The 22,403-nt window shown below is 50.6% G+C and overlaps 1 protein-coding gene across 3 annotated transcripts; it reads right to left on the bottom strand.

The window, feature by feature from the left end:
• Window positions 1–886: 886 nt before the first annotated feature.
• LCK (LCK proto-oncogene, Src family tyrosine kinase) lies at window positions 887–21,754 on the bottom strand. Of its 3 annotated transcripts, XM_014837914.3 has the most exons (14): window positions 21,210–21,334; window positions 17,730–17,920; window positions 7,870–7,979; window positions 7,483–7,564; window positions 7,198–7,288; window positions 6,855–6,953; window positions 6,598–6,701; window positions 6,304–6,453; window positions 5,855–6,007; window positions 5,512–5,691; window positions 4,282–4,358; window positions 4,037–4,190; window positions 3,822–3,953; window positions 887–1,530 (listed from the first exon to the last, which is right to left on the bottom strand). In XM_014837914.3, the coding sequence occupies exons 2-14, from the start codon at window positions 17,794–17,796 to the stop codon at window positions 1,328–1,330; spliced, it is 1,602 nt and encodes a 533-aa protein (XP_014693400.1). In that variant the 5' UTR covers window positions 17,797–17,920; window positions 21,210–21,334; the 3' UTR covers window positions 887–1,327. The 3 variants fall into 3 exon arrangements, with proteins under 3 accessions (XP_014693400.1, XP_070366549.1, XP_014693401.1); XM_070510448.1 differs by lacking the exons at window positions 17,730–17,920; window positions 21,210–21,334 and adding an exon at window positions 21,490–21,754; XM_014837915.3 differs by lacking the exon at window positions 17,730–17,920 and having other exon boundaries at window positions 21,210–21,366.
• Window positions 21,755–22,403: the final 649 nt, after the last annotated feature.

Here is a 22,403-nt window from a genome sequence, read left to right on the forward strand (position 1 = left end):
TCCCCCAAACATGACCGTCCTAATTCTCCTTACCCTGTTCTGTTCTGTTTTCCCCTTTGCACTCATCACCTATAGCGTACCATATCCTTTACTTCTCTGTGATGTTTATAGTCTGTCTTCCCTTACTAGAATGTAAACCCCACAAGGGCAGGGATTTTGCTTGTTATATCTACTATACATCCTAGGAGCCCAGAACCATGCCTGGCACACAGTAGATGCTCAATAAATATTTGTTAAGTAAATGAATTAATTCAATGTTTAAAAACATCTTGAGGGGCTGGCCTGATGGCGTAGTGGTTAAGTTTGGTGCGCTCCACTTTGGTGGCCAGGGTTCACAGGTTTGGATCCTGGGTGTGGACCTATACCACTCGTCAGTGGCCATGCTGTGGCTGCGACCCACATACAAAATAGAGGAAAGATTGGCACAGATCTTAGCTCAGCAACAATCTTCCTCAAGCAAAAAGAGGAAGACTGGCAACAGAGGTTAGCTCAGGGCCAGTCTTCCTCACCAAAAAAAAATCTTGAAAGTGAATCAAAACATATCTGAGGCCAAATATAGCCCTTGAATTGGTAGCTGTAAAAAATGCTAGTGCCCTTACATAATGGGGGGGGGGGGGGGAAGGGTCCTGAGACATGCCCACTCCCTAGGAGGTTCTGGGTAGGAGTTGCCCTTAATTCTTCAGGGTCAGGGTTTGAAGGGGTTCAGAGCCCATACAGCAAAGTGTAGGGACCTCCTCTTGGCCCCCAACACCAGCAGGGTGGAAAAAGTTCAGACATCCTTCATTCCATCTTTCACCTCAATTCAGGGTGACTCAGTTTGCATCTTCTAAACCCCCAACCCCCCCTCCCCAGGAAGAGGAGATAGAAGTGGAGCAGAGATGTACAATCTTTGTCAACAAACAAACATTTATTGAGCTCCTGATGTGTGCCAGGCACCAAGGAGGAGCACACAGAGGTATTAGATAAGGTCCCGGCCCTCAAGGAGCTTCCTGATGACCAGGGGAAAGGAAAGGGGGGTGAGCAGAAGCTGGTGTCAATCACAGGCCTCTCTCCTCTCTCTGGTGGTCTCCGGAAGTGGGAGGGCCCAGAAAGGGACAAGTGTCCAAGACATATATGCACAGGCCACACATGTACAAGACACATGTGCAGAGCCCACACAACTAAAGAACCCGTGTATAAGACACGAGAAGTGTGTCGTGCATGGGCGGGATTCACATGGTGCAGAGTCCATATGTTCATAGGCCACATGGGTATGACACAACTGTATCTCCCAGAGCCAGGTTGGCTAGATAGGGGGAGGGCTCCAGGCCCCAGCCAGCCAGGCCTCTCAGGGCTGGGGCTGGTACTGGCCCTCTGTGGCCGTGAAGAAGTCCTCCAGCACACTGCGCAGGTAGTCAAAGGTGGGCCGGTCCTCTGGGCGTTCCTTCCAGCACAGCATCATGAGTTGGTACAGCTCCTCTGGACAGTTGTCAGGTCGCACCATGCGGTAACCTCGCTCCAGGTTCTGAATCACCTCAGGATTGGTCATCCCTAGAGGTTAACGGGAGAAATGACATCAAGCCTCCAGGCTTTGGAAGCCCACAGACAGGGGAGACGTTCAGAATATTTAATTGGTGTGAGCACCAATCCAAAAGGATCTTGGTCTTCGTCAATGGTAAGACCATACCAGCAGTCCCTGCTAAATGTCAGCAGTACCACTTGGAGTGTCTGCTATGGCTTAAACACTCAACAACACACATATTTGGCCCGGAGAGCTTGGGTGAGCCACCTTACCTCTTTGAGCCTCGGTTTCCTCATCTGGAAAATGGAATCAATGGTAGCTTCTACCTTACGTAAAGTTGTTATGAGGATTGAATGAGATAGTACATATAAAACATCGAGTATAGTGCCTGGAGAAGAGATGCTGCACAAAGAGTATCTGTGATTATTATTATTTGGTGGGGAAGGATGGGGTGGTCAGGGCCCAGGACAGGATGGGAGCTCATAGCCAAGACAGTGGTAAGGCTTCTCCAGCTATGGGAAGAGGAACAGGAGATGCTGCATCAGGAAGCCAGATGGACCCTGGGCCCAAGAAAAGCAGACACAACGTGGGGCAAAGAAGGTTTACCGTCCCCCTCCATGACCCAGAGGAAATAATCCTTGGGCCAGTTACTTCCCTTTTTGCCAGCCCCCATGAGAGGCTCCTAGAATGTGGACCCCAAGAGGAGCTTCTCTGGAGAACTGCATGGTCACGGCAGAAACATAGCTTCCTGTTTCTAAATTACCCATGAGGCCTCTGGTTTCTCCTTTGGTCGCCTGAGAGGAGACTGTGACAGGCAGTCCTCAAAGACTAAACCCTAATAGAATCCTAACAAAATGGAAGTCCACAAAGCTTGGGACTGGACCCTGGTCAATGGAGACCCCACATCCCCAGGCCTCGCCCCTGGGAGGTTTCTATCTACAGGCCCCTCATATTTCAAAATCGGGACACTGGAGGACACAGGCTGGGGAACTAAACACACGTGGCTAGAGTCAAGGCTGCAAACCCATAGGCTACACCCAGCCTAAATATAACCCACAGACCTGCTCTGGTTTGGCCCCTATAGTATTTTTAAATAATTTGAATTAATCACCAATATTTAAAAATAGGCAAATTTTCCTAAAACTCCGAGCTTCGCCTTCTCTTGAAAAAAACAAAAATTCTGCTTTTTGAGTCCCCATGTCTTAATAGCAACCATCTGCTGGAGCAGATACAAGTTCACCCAGGTTCCCATTACTCCCCATTGTCTCCTGACCCTGAAGCCATGTGTCAGTTGCCACTTATCATCATGCTTTCACTGCCTTTTTTCTTCCAAAAGAGAAATTCTCTAAGGGAGCAGTGAGGGCGCTTGGCAGGATGACCAGAGTGTGGTTCTAGTCCCAGCACTGCCCCTGGATTTTGCGAGGGCGGATGTCCAGGGCAGAGAAGTCCTTCAGACTCCAGCCTGATTCTAAGGTACCTTTACCTTCCTGGGAGCAAAGTTCCGTGCACAGTGCTCTGGGGATGAGGAAAGCTTCTGCAAATCCAGCCACTGTGCTCCATGCCCTCCCTACCCTGGCTTTGTGTTCCATTTCCTTTTCCCAGAGTTTCCTAGCAAGTTCCTTTCAAAAAATTCCATGCCTGCCTTGGCTGTATTCAGGGATAAAGAACTTTGTCCAGGAGATGGAAGGAGGGGGTAGGAGACGGGGGAATTAGTTGTTTACATGTCTCTCTCACTCTTTAGATGGAAAGCTTCAGAGGGAAAGGAAGTCAGTGTTTAGTGAGCACCTACAATGAGTCAAGCTCTTTCGCAAATAGTCTCATTTTTTATATTATAAAACTGAGGCTCAGAGAGGTGAAGTCACCTGCCCAAAGTCACCTCCCCAAAGTGATGATTAATAAAAAACCTGACACTCTTGAGTGCTTAGTAAAGGCCAGATGCCATTCTAACCTCACATTTTACACATAGGAAAAGAAGGAATGATCTGATCAAAACCAAACAGAATGAGTGGCAGATCTGGTAATAAAAGGCATGCCTCTTGCCTCCTAGGCCAGATCTTCTTCTATCCAACACTAGGCTGCCTGTGTTAGAACTGAAGAAAAGAGCTGGGATTATTGAAGGGAGAGAGATCCAGAGACAGAAATGGAAGCCAGCCCTGGGAGATATGGAACCTGAGTGGGGATTCTGGAGTCCCACGCCCACAAGAATGGAGGAGAAGCAGCTAGAAAGTTTCAGATTCTGAGCCTGGGAAGAAGTGAGTGGAAAGAAATGAATTTGCTGCCCTTCCCCATGACCCTTTCAGTTCTAGCCCTTGGTCCTGACCTGGGTAAGGGATGCGGCCATGGGTGACAATCTCCGTCAGCAGGATCCCAAAAGACCACACATCCGACTTGATGGTGAATGTCCCATAGTTAATGGCTTCTGGTGCTGTCCACTTAATGGGAAACTTGGCCCCTGGAGGGAGGCAGGGTGAGGTCACCTGGGTCTGCTTGGCCCGACCCTGCAGGGTCCAGACTTCCCTTATATCCCACACCTACCCTCCCTGGCTGTGTACTCGTTGTCCTCAATGAGGCGTGCTAGGCCAAAGTCTGCGATCTTGCAGCTCAGGGTGTCAGACACCAGGATGTTGGCGGCCCTCAGGTCACGGTGGATATAATTCCGCTCTTCAATGAATGCCATGCCCTCTGCAATCTGCAGGCCAGGTATAGGTCAGCAGTCCTGGGCCAGACATCCTTACCCCACTGGCCTGTGCCCATGCCCAGCCCCTCCCCAGTCTCCTTACTTGGGCTGCCATGTCCAGGAGTTTGTTGATGGTCAGCTTGATGCCTGTGGAGGTCTTGAGAAAATCCACCAGGCTCCCTGTGGGCAGAAGCAATAGTTACTGACCCAAGTTGCCCCGGGGGAAGCTCCCAGACTTTTCTCCCCTAACTAGAGGTCTAGAAGCAGTGTCTGACATGTGGAAAGGAAGAGTAAGAGGTGAAAATGGAGGAATGTGTGTTCAGAGTGAAGATGCCCAGGATATGTGAAGGTGTTTTTGCAGGGAGTAGAATGGGGCATGCTTGGAGGCGTCTGTAAGCTTCTTGTCACCAATGGGTTGAGCTAAAGCTCCTCAGCCAGGCATCAAAAATCCTGCATGGTCCACATTTGTTCTTTCTTCTCTTCTGCCCACTCTTGCCTCTTGTCCTCCACCCTCCCTAGACAATTTTGAGATTTTTCACACAGATCGCTGGACTTTCACCCCAAAGTCTTCTTGTCCCATCTCTGCCTCCTAAAAACTCTACTTTTCCTTCATGGCTCAGTGAGACTATCCCTCCAGGAAGCTTCTCTAGAGCCTACCAGCATAATAAATTGTATCATCATCTACATTCCCTATGGTATGCTGGAACTTTCCTATGGTACGAACTCTGATTTTCCTAGTGAGCATAACTATAATGAGGTCTCCCGGAGCACACGAACCTTGTTTTGTCCATCCATGTTCCCAGTGCCCAGCACAAAATAAGCAGCAATAAACGTGTGCTGAATGTATTTAATGGAGTATGGAAAGAGATGTCTGAGGGCCTGAGGGACCACCTCTCTGGCAGCAGAGAGTGACTAGGGGACAACCAGGGATGAGAGTTGCTAGAATGGAGCTTGTGACCACTGGCACTTCCCAAGAGATTAAAACCCTGTGAGAAGATGACGGCAACCTGAGCATCCCCATATGAGTGCTGAATTTGTTACCAAAGATAAAGGCCTCACCCAGAGGCAGCAAATATGTGAACATCTGCCATTCCTCCACCACGTCCGTGGCAGATGTTGATAATCAATCCCAGTGCTCACTTCCAATGAGCCTCAGAATCCTCAACACAGAACTCCAAGCAACTACCAGTTGAAGTTGGCCCACATGATAAAACCTATTTGCCACTTCCAGAATCCATTCGCCAATTAACAGCTTTTTTTGCTTCCTGAAAGGAGGACAGATCTTATATTCCCAAAGAATCAGAGCTAGATATCAGCAGCAAACGGTGCCCACCGTTCTCCATGTATTCCGTGATGATGTAGATGGGCTCCTGGGTGACCACCGCGTAGAGCCGGACCAGCCGCTGGTGTTGCAGCTGCTTCATGAGGTTGGCCTCGGCCAGGAAGGCATCGGGGGACATGCTGCCCTGCTTCAGGCTCTTCACTGCCACCTTCGTGTGCCCGTTGTAGTATCCTGGGGCAGGAAGGGGTTGGGTGAGCCACTCAGAACTCACGCACCCAGAGCCAGGCAGCTGCCCTAGGACGGGGCACTGTTGCGAGGTTCTCACGACCTTAGCGGATGCCTCCCCCCACCTCCTACCCCCCCACCCCCGGCAGTCTTGGAGGGCCTCACTCACCCATCCACACCTCCCCGAACTGGCCAGCCCCCAGCCGCTCCACCAACTTCAGCGTCTCCCTGGGAACCTCCCACTCGTCCTCCCACCATGGCTTCTGGGGCTTCTGGGTCTGGCAGGGGCGGCTCAACCGCGTGCACAGCCCATCCGAAGCATCTGGAGGACAAGGGAGAGGGGTAGGGCTGTCAATATGGCGATACTCGGGTGCTCCTACCCAGTCCCCACCTCGCCGAGTCCCGATCTAGGGGAAATGGACTGGGCAGGGGAGGTGTTGGGCTGTCACCGGACACCTGGGGCTATAGGGTACCACACTTCACGCAGTGCGGGGAATGAAGGAGCATACTGAGAGAGGGGTGGGTGGTACCCCTGAGAGGGACTTGGGGGAGACAGGCTGATAGGGCACGGGTGAAGCAGCCTCAGGCGCACGTCCCAGGGGCTCCTGCCAGGCTCACTGGTGTAATGGCGGACCAGCTCATGCAGGCCGGGAAAGGTGATGCGGGGGGAGATGTAGAAGCCACCCTTGTCCAGGTTACGGATCTTGTAATGTTTCACCACCTCTCCCTGGTTCTGGTCGAAGTCCCGGACGGACAGTGAAAACGATCCTGAGTGAAGGAATGAGTGAACGAACGCAAAAGAGGGGGAGGGGAGGCCTCCCGGCCACCGCGCCCCTCGCGTTGGGCTCCCCCGGCCCGCACCTCGGGGCTGCGGCACCCGCCCACCGCCCGCCGGCCGGCGCAGCCCCTCACCCGCGGTACTCTCGCTCTCCCGGATCAGGAAGGAGCCGTGCGTGTTCCCGGGCGCCAGGAGCTGCCGTTCCGCGTCCTTGCGGCTCAGGTTCTTGAAGAACCAGCTGCGCAAGGCAGAAGCGAAGGCCGTCATCTCTTGGTCCCCTCTTTCTCCATCACCCTCAAGCATTCACCACCACCCCTAGCACCGCCTGGGTGCTCTGCTCCGGAGTCCCTAGATCTGCTCCCATCCATCCCCACGACGAGTCCCCACTCACGGTTCGGGCTCCAGGCTGTTCGCTTTGGCCACGAAGTTGAAGGGGATGAAACCTTCCTGGCCCGTGGTCAGGGACTGTGCCTTCCACCACTCGCCGCTCCTGTGCGACAGCGGCAGTCAGCGTGGTCTGCCCAGCCTTGGACTCAGCTGGAAACCCTCCTTCAGTGCTCCTAGTTACGCCGTGCCACCTCACCCTCCAGCTCAGCCCTGGAGCCTTCCATTTTGTCTCAAGGGCGCCCACTGCAAGCCAGTCAGGGGCCGCAGGAGAGCTGGGATACCCAGGAGCCCAGCGCCCTCACATACTCCCCCAGGGCAAGGATGGGTGGGGTGGAGGGGCCACTCACTGCTCCAGGATACGGAGCTGTTCGCCCTTCTCGAAGCCCAGGTCTCCATCGTGGGAGGGCTCGTATCTGTGCAGGGCGATAACCAGGTTGTCTGTGAAGACAGGGGAAGTCAGGGAGAAACACCTGGAGTCGGCTGGGAGCATCATGTTCAGAAGTTACAGGGCAGCAGACAAGACTGGGGGCAAGAGGCAGGACAGGGCAGAGGGGTAGAGATGGGGAGGAGAGGATCACCGAAAGCCACGGATCCGTAGGCCTTATTTTGTGGGCCCTGCTGGTTGAGGTTACCTTGCAGAGGGGAGGCTGGGGGGTTGGAGCCCTCATAGGTTACCAGTGGATCCCGCACCTCAGAGCCATTCCGCATAGGCAGCTGTGGGTTAGGAGAAGAGAGTGGGGTCAGAGAACAGCAGATTGGTCAGACCCTGGCTCCCCTCCCCATGGCCCTGCTCTCCTTCACTTCTCCATCCTGGCTAAGTCTTTTCCCTGAATTCACCAACTACTTGCTGTGTGACCTTAGGAGAGTCCCTTCCCGTCTCAGAGCCTCTTTTCCTTTCTGTATTCCAGGAATGAGGGCCACTCCGTTATTTCAAGGACCTGTAGTGGTGCTCCATTTATTCCTTCTGGGTTGTGCCCTCCACCCGACTCCCTCACCAAGCCCCTTGTCTTGCCTCTTACCGTGGCCTTGCCATCCAGTGGGACTATGGGGTAATGGCAGTTCTCACATACATCGATGTTTTCCATCCAGTCATCTTCAGGGTTTGAGCTGCAGCTACAGCCCATGGTCCCTGGGGAAATGGAGAGGCGGCTGAAGGGATACCCCCGGGATCTACTCCCCCAACATCAGACATGCTAGGGCCTAGCCCTGGGAATTTCCAGAAGTATCTGAGATTGTCAGTCGCCCACCCCCCATTCACCAGCCACAGAAAAGCTGAAATGGGGTCCTAACTCCTGACTGGTGCTCCCTCTGAGCCCCCAGGCCACAAAAGTCACACCAGGCCCTGGCTGAGCCCTAGGCTCCGCCCTCCCACCTGGGGTGGGCAAACCGCCACAAGCACCTTTGTTAGTCTAGTTGCCCACTTCCTGCCTCTCCCCTCTCCCTCTCTCTCTGCCCATCCCCCATGTTGGGGGACTACCTATGAGAGATCACACAAATTTCCCCAAGCCCTGGGGGAGACCTAAGTTTTGATCCTCCCCTACCAGAGAGATGCACCCCACCTCCTAATTAGAATTCCCCTCTTCCTTGTTCAGCCAAGGAAGCTGAATAAGAAACTCCTGCTCCCAAACATCAGCCATCAGGCCTCTGTACCCCCCACCTCACACCCCCCACCCGCAGGCCCTTACACAAAGTTTCCTTTGGAAGGTTCTTTCTGCTTCTCCCCAGCAGAAAACCCTTAAGCGGCCCTATTGGTCATACTTTTTTTATTTGTTTGCTCACTTTAGCAGTGGAAACTTCTTGTCAGATGAAATCAAGCAGAACCCCGTAGATAAAACAGGTAAAAGTGGAGCTGTTATGCCTAAAGCAGAGTCGGGGCCTCGAGCCCCTAGGAGTCCCTGAGGCACCTCCTGCCCCGGGTTGCTCCTCAGAACTGCTTGGAAAGCACAGGTCCTCAGATAAAACTTAACTTACCATTCAAGGTCCTTTACTATCAAGATCAAATCTACCTCCTCAACTATTCTGCTACACACACAAGCACCCCCACCTACACGCTCACACAGCCTTCGTTCTGAGCCACCCTTGCCTTCCCCAAACACCGCACACTATTTTCTTACTCCGTGCCTTTGCACGTGTTGTTCTCTTGCCTTGGAGTGCTCTCTTTTGTCCACCTCTGGAACTCCAACTCAGCCTTCAAGGCTCAGCTCAAATATCACCTACTCCGTGAAGCCTTCCCATTGCTCTTTGCTCCTCCAACATTCTACTCAGACCACAACCATCAACTTAGGCCCTGAGCGCCATGATTAGACTGATTTATATGTCAGTCCCACTGCTTCTCCCGCCCTCTCCATGAGATGAGGGATTCAGCAAGAACAGAAACTATTTTCAGCTTTACGTGCCTGAATGCCCCGGCACCCAGAACTAGTTGTCGCTAATGAGTGTTTACTGGCGTGTGGAGGGTTAAGGCACAGATTCTTCCATCAGCAAAGTCTTAGAAACCACCAAGTCTAACCTCTGGTTTTAGACGAGCAAACCAAACCGAGGCCCAGCGAGGCCTGCTGAAACTCTCACAGTCTCTATGGGCAGAGCAAAGCTAGAGCTGCTAGTCCATGGTGGGACCAAGCGGAAGTGGGGAGCAGTGGAGGTTTTTTGGTTAGCAAGACTTAAGGGTATATGTCACTTGTACCTCAGCTTAAAAAAAAAAGACTCAAGGACAGTCCCCAGAGTCAGAGAGACCTAAGTTCAAATCTTGGTTTTGACAATTATTGTATGACTTTGCTGAAATTATTCTTCCTAAGCCTCACTTTTCCTTTTCTTTCAAATGGGAATCATCATCCCTTCCCCATAAGCTTACATAAACATTAGCTTAGTTTAGAGCTTAGAAAGACTTCCACCAGTGTCCATTCTGCACGACCAATCGCTGCTCTAGAGGGTGGGAGAGTGAAACTGATAAGTAATTCTCTTTGCCTTAGTCGCCTGTTTCTTTTTTTTTTTTCTTCAAAGATTGGCACCTCAGCTAACATCTGTTGCCAATCTTTTCTTTTTCTTTTTCTTCTTCTCCCCAAAATTCCCCAGTACATAGTTGTAGATTCTAGTTGTAGGTCCTTCTGGTTGTGCTATATGGGACACCGCCTCAGCATGGCCTGACAAGCGGTGCCATGTCTGCACCCAGGATCCAAACTGGTGAAACCCTTGGCCGCCGAAGCAGAGCACATGAACTTAACCACTCGGCCATGGGGGCGGCCCCTAGGCTCATGTTCCTTAAACTGAGATGCTCATAAACTCTCATGGGTACCAGAAGTCAGAGGTGTACATCTTCCCAGAGCATGAGTGTTACATGACCTTATTCATACAAACAAACAAACAAAGATCTATTATGGAGGAAAATGTAAAATGTACATGGAATTTTAAGCCAAATCAAGAGACTTTCCAGGAAAAGGGCACAGATTCACTCTTCTCCCTACCTTTTTTTTTTTTTTTAAGATTTTATTTTTCCTTTTTCTCCCAAAGCCCCCTGGAACATAGTTGTGTATTTCTAGTTGTGGGTCCTTCTAGTTGTGGCATGTGGGATGCCACCTCAGAATGGCCTGATGAGCAGTGCCATGTCCACGCCCAGGATTCGAACTGGCGAAACCCTGGGCTGCTGAAGCAGAGTGCACGAACTTAACCACTCAGCCATGGGGCCGGCCCCTCCCTACCTTTTTTTTTTCCTGAGGAAGATTAGCCCTGAGCTAACATCTGCTGCCAATCCTCTTCCTTTTGCTGAGGAAGATTGGCCCTGAGCTAACATCCATGCCCGCTTTCCTCTACTTTATATGTAGGACACCTGCCACAACATGGCTTGATAAATGCTGCATAGGTCCATGGGATCTGAACCGGGGAACCCCAGGCAAGCAAACTTAACTGTTGTGCCACTGGGCCGGGCCCTCTTCTCTCTACTGTTAGGAGTCCTGGAGGGTGGGCAGGAGACATTTGAGAAATCCTGATTGGCCAGAGTCCACCCATCTGTGGTGGCAAATGGCTTTTTGACAGCTAATTTTATTATGGCTTGGACCTGATTAGCAGCAAAAGCCTCCAGGAAAGGACTGATAATAACCTGGAACGAGCTTAAGATGAGCTGGGCTATCTAGAAAGGTCATGAGCATCCTGTTGTTTGTGATATTCAAACAGGCCTTCAAAAACCACAAGTTGGTTATATTGTAGAAAGAACGCCAACATCAGATGGAGAGTGGACTTAGATCAGTAAGGTCCCTTCCAGGCTTGATATTCTTGGAGGCTTCAGAGAAGGGTAAGAGAAAGACGAGAAAAGTTTGGGCTTGAGAAAGGGGGATGAACGGGGGTGCAGCAGTGAGGCACTGAGGAGAAGCCAATAGAAAGGGCAGAAGGAATCTAGGCTGGAGATCACAGGGCTGGAAGCTGGTACCTGGTCCAGGCTGCTGTGGGGAGGGAAAAGGAGCCACAAGGCCTTGGGCTAGTGTCCAGGAGAGTGTAGGCAGGACCTATATCCTAAAGTGAATCTGGGCCTACCAGAGAGGGCCTGAGGTCCCTAAAGACTGGGGCCAGGAGTGAGAAAAAGTCAAGCTATGTTAATTAAGCCAAAAGGAACTCTGGAACTCTGCTGGGTATCTGACCCCTCGTGTTTTTTCTGTGGCTTGTTTTGTTCTCCTGGACTCCTCTGGCTGCAGGTAGCAGAGCCTGTTCTCTACAAAAGTGGACACTTTGGAGTGTAGGGCCTGGCAGCAATCACAGGACCCTGGGAGCCGGCAATGCCCAAGATTACTTTGGTGAGTGGCTCCCAGCCACTGGGAGCTATACGCTCCTAGGAGGCCCCAGGATAATGTTGGAGGCCTGCAGTTTATTTCAGTATTTCAGAAATCTGCAGGGAAATTGTACTATGATTTGTTTCTTAGTCTGACAAATTGTATTATTGTTTCTTTTTTTTTTTTTTAAAGATTTTATTTTTCCTTTTTCTCCCCAAAGCCCCCTGGTACATAGTTGTGTATTTTCAGTTGTGGGTCCTTGTAGTTGTGGCATGTGGGACGCCACCTCAGCATGGCATGATGAGCAGTGCCATGTCCGCTCCCAGGATTTGAACCAGTGAAACCCTGGGCCACCGAAGTAGAGCACGCGAACTTAACCACTGGGCCACAGGGCTGGCCCCTGTATTATTGTTTCTTCAGTGCATACTTAGTTAAGTCTTTGGTTAAAATTTGAACTTGAAAACAAGAAAATTAGTACCTAAACGAGGTAGTTTAGTAGGAAAAACTTTAAAATCATGAAATCCATGAGGGCATGGGGGGGAGTACAACAGGGAAGGGTGAAGGAGTCCTTGGTAGGGAAGGGTTTAGAAGCGCTAATGTAATTTACCAGCCTTGTTTTAAAAATGAAGGGGCCGGCCCAGTGGTGTAGTGGTTGGGTTCTCATGCTCTGCTTCGGGGGTTCTCAGGTTCAGATCCCGGGCGTGGACCTATATACCACTCATCAAGCCATGCTGTGGTAGGGTCCCACCTACAAAGTACAGGAAGATTGGCACAGATTTTAGCTCAGGGACAATCTTCCTCAAGCAAAAAGAGGAAGATTGGTTGGGCCGGCCCAGTGGCACAGCGGTTAAGTGCGCACGTTCCGCTTCTCGGCGGCCCAGTGTTTGCCGATTCAGATCCCGGGTGTGAACATGGCACCGCTTGGCACACCATGCTGTGGTAGGTGTCCCACAAATAAAGTAGAGGAAGATGGGCACGGATTTTAGCTCAGGGCCAGACTTCCTCAGCAAAAAGAGGAGGACTGGCAGTAGTTAGCTCAGGGCTAGTCTTCCTCAAAAAAAAAAAAAAGAGGAAGATTGGCAAGAGATGTTAGCTCAGGGCCAATCTTCCTCACCAACAAAAATAAAAATAAAAATGAAGAAGCTGGAGGATCAGAGAGGTTAAGTGATTTTCCCAATAGCAACATGAAGGCTCTTGGCAGAGGTAAAGCTCAGATCAGGCCCCTACCTTTTTTTTTTTTTGAGGAAGATTAGCCCTGAACTAACAACCGTGCCCATCTTCTTCTACTTTATATGTGGGACGCCTACCACAGCATGGCTTGCCAGGCGGTGACATGTCTGCTCCGGGGATCCAAACTGGCGAACCCTGGGCTGCAGAAGTGGAATATGTGCACTTAACTGCTGAGCCACCGGGCCGGCCCCAGGCCCCTACCTTTTTTATTAAGGTCCTCTCTTCTCCTCTTCACAACGTGGGAAGTCTAAAGGGAGGTGGGAGATCCTGAGAGGTCATGGAGAAAACAGGGCAGGAAGGGAGGTCTGGCAGGGTGGGGTCCACTCTCCATCCAAAATTTGATCATTGTGCTGTTAACAAAGGCCTTTCTCTCCAAGGCAATTCTCCCTCCACCTAGAATGCCTGTTTCTAAGGGTACATTTACCTGACTGGTGAATGCAAGTCCGTGCATATGGAGGCATATGATTCAGTGAGCATTGTGCTGATGTATGCATACCCGTGGGTGTTTATGAGTCCATGCGTGCAGATGGATGTATAATAGAATGGGGGCATGTATAGTTAGTGCCTGGCCCTATGTAATTGTGAGGTCATACATGCCTGTATCTATTTATACAAAATGTGGGTCCCATCCTTCTGGTCTTCGTTTGACAGGTTGCTGGATAGCCAAAATGATCTAATCAGGTTAACAAACGAGGTCAGTAAAAAGAAAATCAAAATTAAAGCTTAATATAAATTTCTCATTGTCTGAAAGAAAGAAGAAGAAGAAGAAACAGATCCAGAGAATCCCCAGGGCTCTCAGAACCAGCAACGAGGGCAGATTCTGGGATGAATGAAACAGGACATTCTCTTCTCCCAACTCAGGAATTCAGAGTCAATAGCAGGAATTTTGTAGATTCTAGACCTCCTTTGACCAGGGTCTATAATGTTCTCGGTCAAACTCAAAGCTGCCCATGATCCACAGAGCACTTTGTGCCAATTATAAAGGGTCACTTCTCGCTGGGGTTTCAAACTTGGGGAGTGGAATGAGGGCTGGATTTCAGTCCCCACCCCTTCCCTTCCCTCAGCACAGTGCCCAAAACACACAGTGGCCCTGCTCGCACAGTATACAATTGATCAAAAATCCCAGGGGCTGGCCCCATAGCCGAGTGGTTAAGTTCGTGTGCTCTGCTTCGGCAGCCCGGGGTTTTGGCGGTTCGAGTCCTGGGCTCCAACATGGCACCGCTCATTGGGCCATGCTGGGGTGGCGTCCCACATGCCACAACTAGAAGGACCCACAACTGAAAATACACAACTATGTACCAGGGGGCTTTGGGGAGAAAAAGGAAAAATAAAATCTTTAAAAAAAAATCCCAGGTCAGGGGCCGGCCCAGTGGCACAGCTGTTACGTTCACATGTTCCACTTCCTGGCGGCCCGGGTTTCACCGGTTCGGATCCCGGGTGTGGACATGGCACCGCTTGGCAAGCCATGCTGTGGTAGGCGTCCCACGTGTAAAGTAGAGGAAGATGGGCACAGATGTTAGCTCAGGGCCAGTCTTCCTCAGCAAAAAGAGGAGGATTGGCAGCAGTTAGCTCAGGACTAATCTTCCTCAAAAATCAATCAATCAATCAATCAATAACTAAATCCCAGGCTGCGTGAAGTTCCTGGACTAGATTTTCTAAACCCAGGGCTGTTTAGCAATCATATCGCCATGAATTTTGATTCTTGCCAACTTCACTTTTATCACCTCTACAGATACGATCTCGCCTGGCTAGGGCTAGAATGTGTTTTGTCTCCTTAAAAAAAAAAGAAAAGAAAAGAAAAGAAAAGAAAAGAAAAAGGAAACACTTTTCCTCCTCTTAACGGTAAATCTATTCATTTATTGAACATTCTGTCCAAAACGTGTGCTGGCTTCTTGCCTGCGTTTCTCAGGCTGCCGTCCTACAGCAAGAGGAGGCAGGCTGTTCCACGGCAGGTCATTGTACTCTGGGCCACCTTGTGGCAAAATCTGTCAGGAATAATTTAAAACATTTTCTTGGGCCAAGATTTGGTTATTGGCAAAGTAGCCTAAGTTCAATGGAGAGCTGTAGCCACAGATGGCCGCACAAAACCCTCATCATGGCGCTCAAGAACTCGAGGTGGCAGGCACGGTAAATAACTTCTAGTGGGTAAAACAGGGATGGGTCCTGAGTCCCCTCCTTTCTCATGTGTTCCTTTTTGATGCAATACCATTTTTGAATGAACTCTGTGAGTGAGTTCACAGAGGTTACAAAAACCGAGAACAAAAAGATAAACCTTCTCTTACATGCAAACGAGATGGATTTATTCTCACAAAGTGGGAGTGGCCTGAACATGGCACTGATTCTGCTAGATAATTATCGCCAGACATGAGGGCTATAGAGCAATTATTCTAAAGCTGGTATTTTGGGGAGTGGCCCTCCAACTAGTGACGTGTATGTATCTAGTAATCCCTTTTAATGGGTCCCCTCCCTCACGTACCTCCGTGTGCACTTTGTGCCGTGGGGATTTCAACCGGACGGAGCCTTACTCACAGCTTGGCACCTGTGCTGCTTTATTAAAGTTTCTGGGAGTCTGCAGGTCGTGGAGGCTCAGATTACTGTGTCTGTGTCATAGTGACCCAAGTTCAATCCCACGGCCTCCCGGTCACTCACTGGGCCTTTGGGCAGGTTACTAAACCTCTCTGAAACCTCCCTCAGTTCCCTCGTCTTCAAAATGGCAATAAAAATAGGACCTGGGCCGCCCAGTGGCACAGCGGTTAAGTTCACACATTCTGCTTCTGCAGTCCAGGGTTCGCCAGTTGGGATCCTGGGTGTGGACATGGCACCGATTGGCAAGCCATGCTGTGGCAGGCGTCCCACATATAAAGTAGAGGAAGATGGGCATGGATGTGAGCTCAGGGCCAGTCTTCCTCAGCAAAAAAAAAAAAAGAAGAAGAAGAAGAAGAAGAAGTGGACTGGCAGCAGATGTTAGCTCAGGACTAATCTTCCTCAAAAAATAATTAATTAATTAATTAATTAATTAAAAATATAGGACCTGCATCCAGGGCTGCTGTAAGCATTATATGTAATATATAGATGATCCCATATAACAAAGTGCTTAAAAAGGTGCTTGGTACTTAGTTAAAGGCTAAATAAATGAGAGTAATAGTCATTTGAGGCTAGCATGGGCATTTCATTACACCAGCCTTAAACATTTTCTAGACTAAAATGATCAATCATTTTCATTTTCCTTCATGATTTTTGGCATTTCCACTGTCCACTTTTTTTTTTTAAACACCCACATTTCCACCTACCTAGAAACTGTTACACTTTGGTATCTGTCCTTCCAGATCTTTTTTGTTTTTGTTTTTGTTTTTAAAGATTTTATTTTTTCCTTTTTCTCCCCAAAGCCCCTCCAGTACATAGTTGTATATTCTTCGTTGTGGGTCCTTCTAGTTGTGGCATGTGGGACGCTGCCTCAGCGTGGTTTGATGAGCTGTGCCATGTCCGCGCCCAGGATTCGAACCAACGAAACACAGGGCCGCCTGCAGCAGAGCGCGCGAACTTAACCGCTCGACCACGGGGCCAGCCCCAAGATCTTTTTTTTTTTAAGGTTTTATTTTTCCTTTTTCTCGCAAAGCCCCCCAGTACACAGTTGTGTACTTTTAGTTGTGGGTCCTTCTTGTTGTGGCATGTCGGATGCTGCCTCAGCATGGCTTGATGAGCAGTGCCGTGTCTGCGCCCAGGATTCTAACCGGTGAAACCCCGGGCCGCTGAAGCAGAGCGTACAAACGTAACTGCTCCGCCACGAGTCGGCCCCTGTCCACTTTTTTTTTTTTTTTTTTGAGGAAGATTAGCGCTGAGCTAACTACTGCCAATCCTCCTCTTTTTTACTGAGGAAGGCTGGCCCTGAGTGAAAATCTGTGCCCATCTTCCTCTACTTTCTATGTGGGACGCCTACCACAGCATGGCGTGCCAAGCGGTGCCAGGTCCACACCTGGGATCGGAACCGGCGAACCCCGGGCCACCAAGAAGTGGAACGTGCGAGCTTAACCTCTGTGCCACCAGGCCGGCCCCCACTTTTTTTTTAAAGTAACTTTTTATTGTGAGTCTGAACGAACCACCCTCTGCTTTTCTCATTGAAAAAAACTTTTTTTTTTTTTTTGTGAGGAAGACTGGCCCCGAACTAACATCTGTTGCCAATCTTCCTCTTTTTGCTTGAGGATGCCACTAGCATGGCTTAATGAGTGGTGCTAGGTCTGCACCTGGGATCCAAACCTGCAAACCCCAGGCCGCCAAAGCAGAAGGTACGAACTTAACTACTATGCCACTGGGCTTGCCCCAGAGCACCTTTTTACCTTTAATATATTTACCTAAAATGGAAATTTCACTACCATAAATGGAAAACTAGTATCACCAGTCATAAATAGAAATCAGTGTACGTTAGAATAAACATAATATAAAGCATAAATTCACATTTGTACAAGTTCATTCATGGGGCCAGCCCGGTGGCGCAGAGCTTAAGTTCCAACGTTCTGCCTCTTGGCGGCCCGGGGTTCGCCGGCCCGGATCCCGGGTGCGGACATGGCACTGCTTGGCAAGCCATGCTGTGGTAGGCATCCCACAAATAAAGTGGAGGAAGATGGGCACGGATGTTAGCTCAGGGCCAGTCTTCCTCAGCAAAAAGAGGAGGATTGGCAGCAGATATTAGCTCAGTGCTAATCTTCCTCAAAAAAAAAAAAAAAGTTCCATTCATTACCCCCTAAAATCACTCACCCTCATCAATGGTACACAGGCCATATTTTGGGAAATGCTGCACTTCGGGACAGAACTTGGAGCTTAGGCCTCTGTCGGTACGTTAGAGGAGGCGCAATTTTCTTAATTGCCCAGCCTATCGACAAAAACTTAATGGGTACCTCTTAGGTGCCAGGCTCTGATGGAGTTCTGGGGACACAGAGGTGAGCAGTCAGAGAGGTTCCCCATCCTCTTGGCCCTGCCCTCTGTGATAGAGGTGGGCACCCCTCTGGCGGGTCACTCCATTTTCACAGGAGGCCATCAGGCCTGTCTTCAGCTCACTGATCGGTAATGTCTGTGACTCCCAACAACACTGAGGACACAAAACAGCAATACTTGCCGAGAAGGTGCATCTCAAAATCACCGCTATCACCCATCTACCAAGTGAACGACAATTAGCCAAAACCGTTAAAAAGATGAGGTAGATCTCCATGCATTGACATGGAAAGATGTCCCAGATATAACACGGCCAGCAAGTTACAGAACAGAATGCAGAGAATAAGCCTATTTGTATTTAAATATGTATATATAAGGGGTTCTTTTAAGCCAGGCTCTGTGCTAAGCCTTTATTTGCATGATTTCATGTCATTCTCATAATAATCCTATGAAGTAAGTGCTATTATTATCCCCATTTTACAGATGCAAAAACTGAGGCCCAAAAGGGGTAAAGTGATTTGTCTGAGGCCTCATAACAAACAAATAAGTGGTAGAGTGGCAAGCCGAACCTTGGTCTACCTGCCTTCAGAGACTAGGCTATTACTTGCAATGCCTTTCCACAGCCATACATGCAACAATCTAGAAGGATGCACACCAAATTGTTCACAGTGAGCGTATCCCAGAAGTGAGATTGGAGGGAGCTGTATTTCTTTATAAACCTCTGTACTGTCTGAATTTTTTAAAACAGCCATGTGCTAATATCGTAATTGAAAAACAAAAAACAACAAAACCACCACCAACGCAAAAACTCTGCCAAGAGATGGGATCATTTGAGGAGGCTCAGCCGTGCAGCTCAGCCTTCCTCTCCTCTCCTTGTCTCAAGAGGTGAAGGCATATAGAATAGAGGATACAGGAAAAACGGCTCTGCAACCAAGGAAGTTGGTGAAACACTGGGTCAGACAAAATCCATCAGGCTCCTTCTCAGGGGGTCCCTTTCAGGGCTATGACAAGCTAACAGTGATTGTGAAGTGAATACGGAACACTTTGTAGCTGAGGCCATGTCGATCTCACTCCAGAACCCTGTTCTTTCCAGGTGCCTTGTGGACTTCCAACTAGTGTTCTTTAGAACAAGCATTGGAAATGCAGCTCCAGATACTTTAAAACCACCACCGAAGTTGGTTGTTAGAGGCCACATCCCTGGATGGTGTCTTGGTCCCACCCACCCTCATCCTACCCACACACCCAGCTCTCCTCAGCCTCGCTTTCACCAAATTGAACTTCAAAGCCGTCAGCTTGTGGGTGTGTGTATGGATTTGCAGGATCCAGAGTGTGCAGTATGTGTTGTTCCTGCCTCTGCCTCTGAGCCTACACGCACGTGTTCCTTTTCCAATGATGGTGTGAATGGTGTTTGGGCCAGGGAGGATGTGTGTGTGTGTGTGTGTGTGTGTGAAGCTGTGTGTGGGACCCTCCTCTAAGGCAGACACAGCCTAGAATTCTCACACCCACTATACACAGGAAACAAGCTCGCTTGCAAAGCCACACTACAAGTGTGAGGGAATGGGTGGTTCACTGTCCTGCCAAGGTGTTGAGTGGGAGTAATTCTGGGTGTGGACAGCCGTCCCTTTGGTGCATTGTTTGCAGGAGAAGGGAGAGCCTAACCTCTGTTAACTCCTACTATGTATCAGGTACTACCCAGGGCACAATACAGTCATTATTTCGTCTTTGATTCCCCACGAGCTCTCTGTAAGAGAGGGACTTATTCTTGCCTCTTTACAGATAAGCAAACTGGAGTTCGGAGAGGTGAAGCCACTCATTCAAGGAAATGGCAGAACCAGAATTGTGGCTGGGTCTGCCTGACTCTGAAATGCATGTTCTTGGCACTACACCATACTCATTGGCCCTATGGCATTTGGTCTTGCTCAGAGGTGTCTGCCCTCGTGGTACCCAAGGGACAGAACCCAGGGGCAGTGACCTTAGCTTCATGTCCTGGGTGCTCTCCAAAATGAGCCTTTGTCCTTCTCAAAACTGCCTTGACTCTTCCAGGAAGCCTTCCAGATCGCCTGAGGGAAAGCTTTCTCCAGTCCTCTGAGCCCTCAGCTGGTTCTCTTGCCCCACCACTCGGCCCTTCTTCCTTGGAGAAAAACCTCCATCCCTGTGCCCTGAGGGTGAGGGACCCTGTCTGAGTCATCTGTCAGCACAGGCTGGGTGGGGGAGACTGTCCCTGAGCATCCAGGGTGTGCATGAGGCCCCCTGAAGGGCAGGGAGAGCCAGCATGTTTTCCCAGCTCCCACAAAAGCCTGCAGGCCTTGGAGCTGGGGACAGGAGAAAGGCTGGGACATGCTGATTGGGTGGAAATTGTGTGTCAAGAAAAACTCCAAAGGCAGAGGATGAGACAGAGGAAACCTGCAAATTCTCACTCAGGTGGGGACTCCCCCTGTAAACTGAAGGCTCAGAGTTAGAAAATAAGGAGTGGGCAGGTAGCTTGACTATGCCTTCCTGGGTCTCCACCTTCCCAGAATTTGAAGTATGAATCAGCAGGACCAATTGGCCCCACACATGCCGAGGCAGTGTGCGTGGAGCTGAAGTGGGAGGGAGCAAGGGGAGAGGGGAGGACATCCTGCCACACTTGGCAGGGGCAGGAATGGCAACTTTCCAGATGGAAGTTCAGAAGTCCCTTGCCCAGGGCCAACTGCACCTCTGTCTGGGATAAAAATAGCCCTTCCTCTCCCCTTCTCCCATCACTCCCTCTCCCCCCAGCTTCCCAGCATCCGGTCAGATACTTCCGCCCAGGAGGCTCCATCCCAGATGATAAATATACCCTCACATATCCATCCGCTTCCAACAGGGGACTCCTCCCTCTCTCAAGCAGTGCTGGTCATTGAGGCTAAATCACTTCTCACGTGTCCATCTGGATGCTCTGGGTGACCTCTCTCTCTCTCAGGAGGTTCTTGTCACTGGGGTCTGCCCCAGCAACCAGAGGGATTCTTGGCTCCCCTGACTCAAGCCTGTCTTTCACCCTGCTCCATGGGTGGTCACGGCCTGGCACCATTCTGCCACTGCCTTGCTGAGGGACTGTGGGAAGGGAGTGCCTTGCCCTCTCTGGGCCTCAGGAGGCTCATCCATTGTGGGATGAAGGACTGGACTTGGGGATTTCTGAAGGCCTTATGAATTCCTGACAGTCTATGTGCCACATCTTCAAGAAAAATGCTCCCAGTGAGGTAGAGACTGATGGCAGGCAGTGTGGCAGAGGCAAGGGCCAACAACTATGAAGGAAAGAGGTGATCCAGCTGTCTGCATGCCTCCCCTGGACATCCAGCAAGGTTTTTCTGTCCCTCAGCCTGCAGGGCTGCTGCACACCCAAGGAGCCTGCCCCAGTGCCCAGAGGCAGCCCTCTGCCAACAGGCCCTCACCACAGCCCCTTGACCCCTATTCCCAGTACTCCTTACCTGCCCAGCCCGGGAGCCCTCTGGCCCCATTCACATGGTCCTCCTGGCCTTGCCTGGCTGCCCAGACACAGTTTCAGCTCCCCTCGCCGTCGTAGCCACCGCCTGTCTCCCCGCGCCTACGTCCCACCCTGACTTCCTGCCTCCTCCTGAGGGCTCCTCAGCCAACCGGGCCCCAGCAGCCCAACCACAAGCCTCCAGCACCCTGAGCTTCCTGCCACCATAGCCCCCCGCTCCTCAGCTCCTGGCAATCCCCTACATCCCCAGCCCAGGCCCTACTCACCCTGAGGGTGGCACTCGGAGGAAAAGAGAGGACATCTGATGGAACCTCCCTCCTGCTCCCCAGGGTGCACCTTGGCAAGAGATTCAAGGGCAGCCTTGAAACCCCACTGAGCAAGGGGCAGGCAGACACGCTCAGCTTTCAGTGAAAGGCAAGGAGCAGCGCCGTCACAGTCTGAGAGCTGAGTGACCTTTTCATTACAGTCTGAGGGCAAAGGTAACATCACTTCAGAGTCAGAGGAGAGGACACTATGCCCGTTACGTAGTTGGAGAGTAGAACACCCACGTTACAGTCAGATGTCAGGCTAACACAGCCGCTACAGTCGGCAGCAGGACAACAGCCATGTCATCTCAGGGCATGGGACAACAGCTTTTTTATTATAGCCAGAGGGTGGGCTAACACTCCTCTCACAGACAGAATGCTGGACAACAGGCTGTTTCAGGAATCAGGCAGGACAACCCCATGTCTTTAAGAGGGCAGAGTAACAGCCTCTGTTGTGAGCCGAGGGCACGACAACACCCATTAATTATGGTTGGAGAGTAGGGCAACACTTCTAACTCAGGTAGAGGCAAGGCCCCAGCCCCTGTTGGAGGCATAGGGCCTGACACCATCTCCTGCAACAGGTAGAAGACAGAACAGACACTCCTGCCCAGGCACCCAGGGGCAGGCAGCTGATTGGAAGGACTTTCCGTTATAGGCAGGAGGCAGGAAACTTGTCACAAGCAGCTAGCGGGCTAAGGCTAAGAATCTCCCTCTCCCCTGGGGCCAAGCCGAGGGTGCACCCATCATAGGCTGAGGGCCAGGTCGCCAGTGTTGTGAGGAACTCCAGGTGGCCTCTGTCAGGCCCAAGAGCTGGGCCTTGACCTCACCCAGAGGCAAGTATAAATGCGTCACCACCCCTGAGCCTACATGAGCGA

Source organism: Equus asinus, chromosome 5 (assembly GCF_041296235.1).
Source record: "Equus asinus isolate D_3611 breed Donkey chromosome 5, EquAss-T2T_v2, whole genome shotgun sequence".
Taxonomy (NCBI): domain Eukaryota; kingdom Metazoa; phylum Chordata; class Mammalia; order Perissodactyla; family Equidae; genus Equus; species Equus asinus.